Genomic DNA, 1204 nt, shown 5'->3' with positions numbered 1-1204 from the left:
CTGTGGTGGGTGGAGAAAGACCTTTAATCATAAACCACAATATGAGGTATTAACAGGAGCGCTTTAACACCTACAGTTACACTTGGACTTACAGGGTGTTCATGAGCAAGATAAACCAAGGAAGGCGTTTTTTTCCCTCCTGGGCTGCCTGGGTTCGCTGTGGGTGTAGGATAATTGAAACCTCAAGCTGTGAGACCATGAATCGGAGGGTTTCCTGTATTACGAATGATGTCATCTAATAAGATGAGAGACTTCCAGTGAAATGCAGGAACCTTCAGGGTAATGTGTTTGCAGCAAGCAGGATCCTGAATTTATGGCAGAGGGGAGTGTGTGAGTTGACCAAAGTGGAGAATGATGAGAAGTCACTAAATTATGTATGACAGTCTTTACAGAGCACAGGAAGGAAGAAAGCTTAACGATGTTGCGGTTGAAGCACCAGCAGCAATTGGTGATGCATGGGTTGGAGGTTGGTAAGAAGAGAAACGGATCTATGAAGGCTCAAAGACTATAGATGAGTGTGACACGGGCCAAGCAGTGGATTTGGGAGGGGGAGGGGAACCAGGGGCTCAGCATATAATAAATTTTAGTGGCAAGGAGACAGCCAAGTCAAGTTAACTTGACATTAAAAATCACCATCTTACTCTATAGCTCTTTCCAGCCTGAGTCTTATCAAGGCAAAAAAGAAAGAAAAGAAAAAATCTACAGTTAATGATGAAGAACTTTTCCCCTTTGCTTTCCCGGCATCCGCTGAAGGCAGTACATAATTTAATTACTGAATCTACAGGCTGGACCACGGAGATGAAGAATGATGTGCCTTCTGTAGTGAGAAATTAGATAGAACCAACTGTTTATTCTGACCATTCTTGCTCTGTTAGGTGAAAGGAAAATAGTTAACAAGCTTTTGTTTGGAGTCGAGGCTCAGATCTGGGACGTCCGGATCAGAACTCAGGACTGCTACCGTAGCTATTATTTATGCAGTCCTGACAGTATCCTCAAGCCCCACGTGTGAAACAGAAAGGGGTCCTTCCCTCATTCTCGGCCGTGTAACCAGTGTTCCAGCGACTTAGGGGCTAGACGTCTGAAGAGAGTAAGAAAGTTCAAGAAAATCAGATTTCGTTCCTTGGAGCAGCTGCCTTCAGAAATGTCACCCCAGGTCTTCCCTATTGACCCGCACCCTGTTTTTCGGATCTTTGTAACAATCGTA

At 44.4% G+C, this 1204-nt stretch overlaps 1 protein-coding gene across 6 annotated transcripts in view; it reads right to left on the bottom strand.

Moving 5' to 3' along the window:
• Nucleotides 1-1204, bottom strand: part of LOC309619429 (uncharacterized protein) — a gene marked incomplete at its 5' end in the record, with an annotated part of 33373 nt that overhangs the window by 31055 nt on the left and 1114 nt on the right. For 3 of the 6 annotated variants that reach the window (XM_082374622.1, XM_082374621.1, XM_082374623.1), the window contains one exon: nt 93-305. The exons of the other annotated variants lie outside the window; for them this stretch is intronic. Coding sequence is in view for 2 of the 3 variants with exons in the window: in XM_082374623.1 (XP_082230749.1) it covers nt 232-305 (74 nt within the window). The remainder of the gene's footprint in view (nt 1-92; nt 306-1204) is intronic. 6 annotated transcript variants of the gene reach the window in all.

The sequence above is a fragment of the Balaenoptera borealis genome (assembly GCF_965194805.1).
Source record: "Balaenoptera borealis genome assembly, chromosome: 21".
NCBI lineage: Eukaryota > Metazoa > Chordata > Mammalia > Artiodactyla > Balaenopteridae > Balaenoptera > Balaenoptera borealis.
Note: the sequence above shows the minus strand (reverse complement) of the source record. Positions and strands in the feature narration are given on the sequence as shown.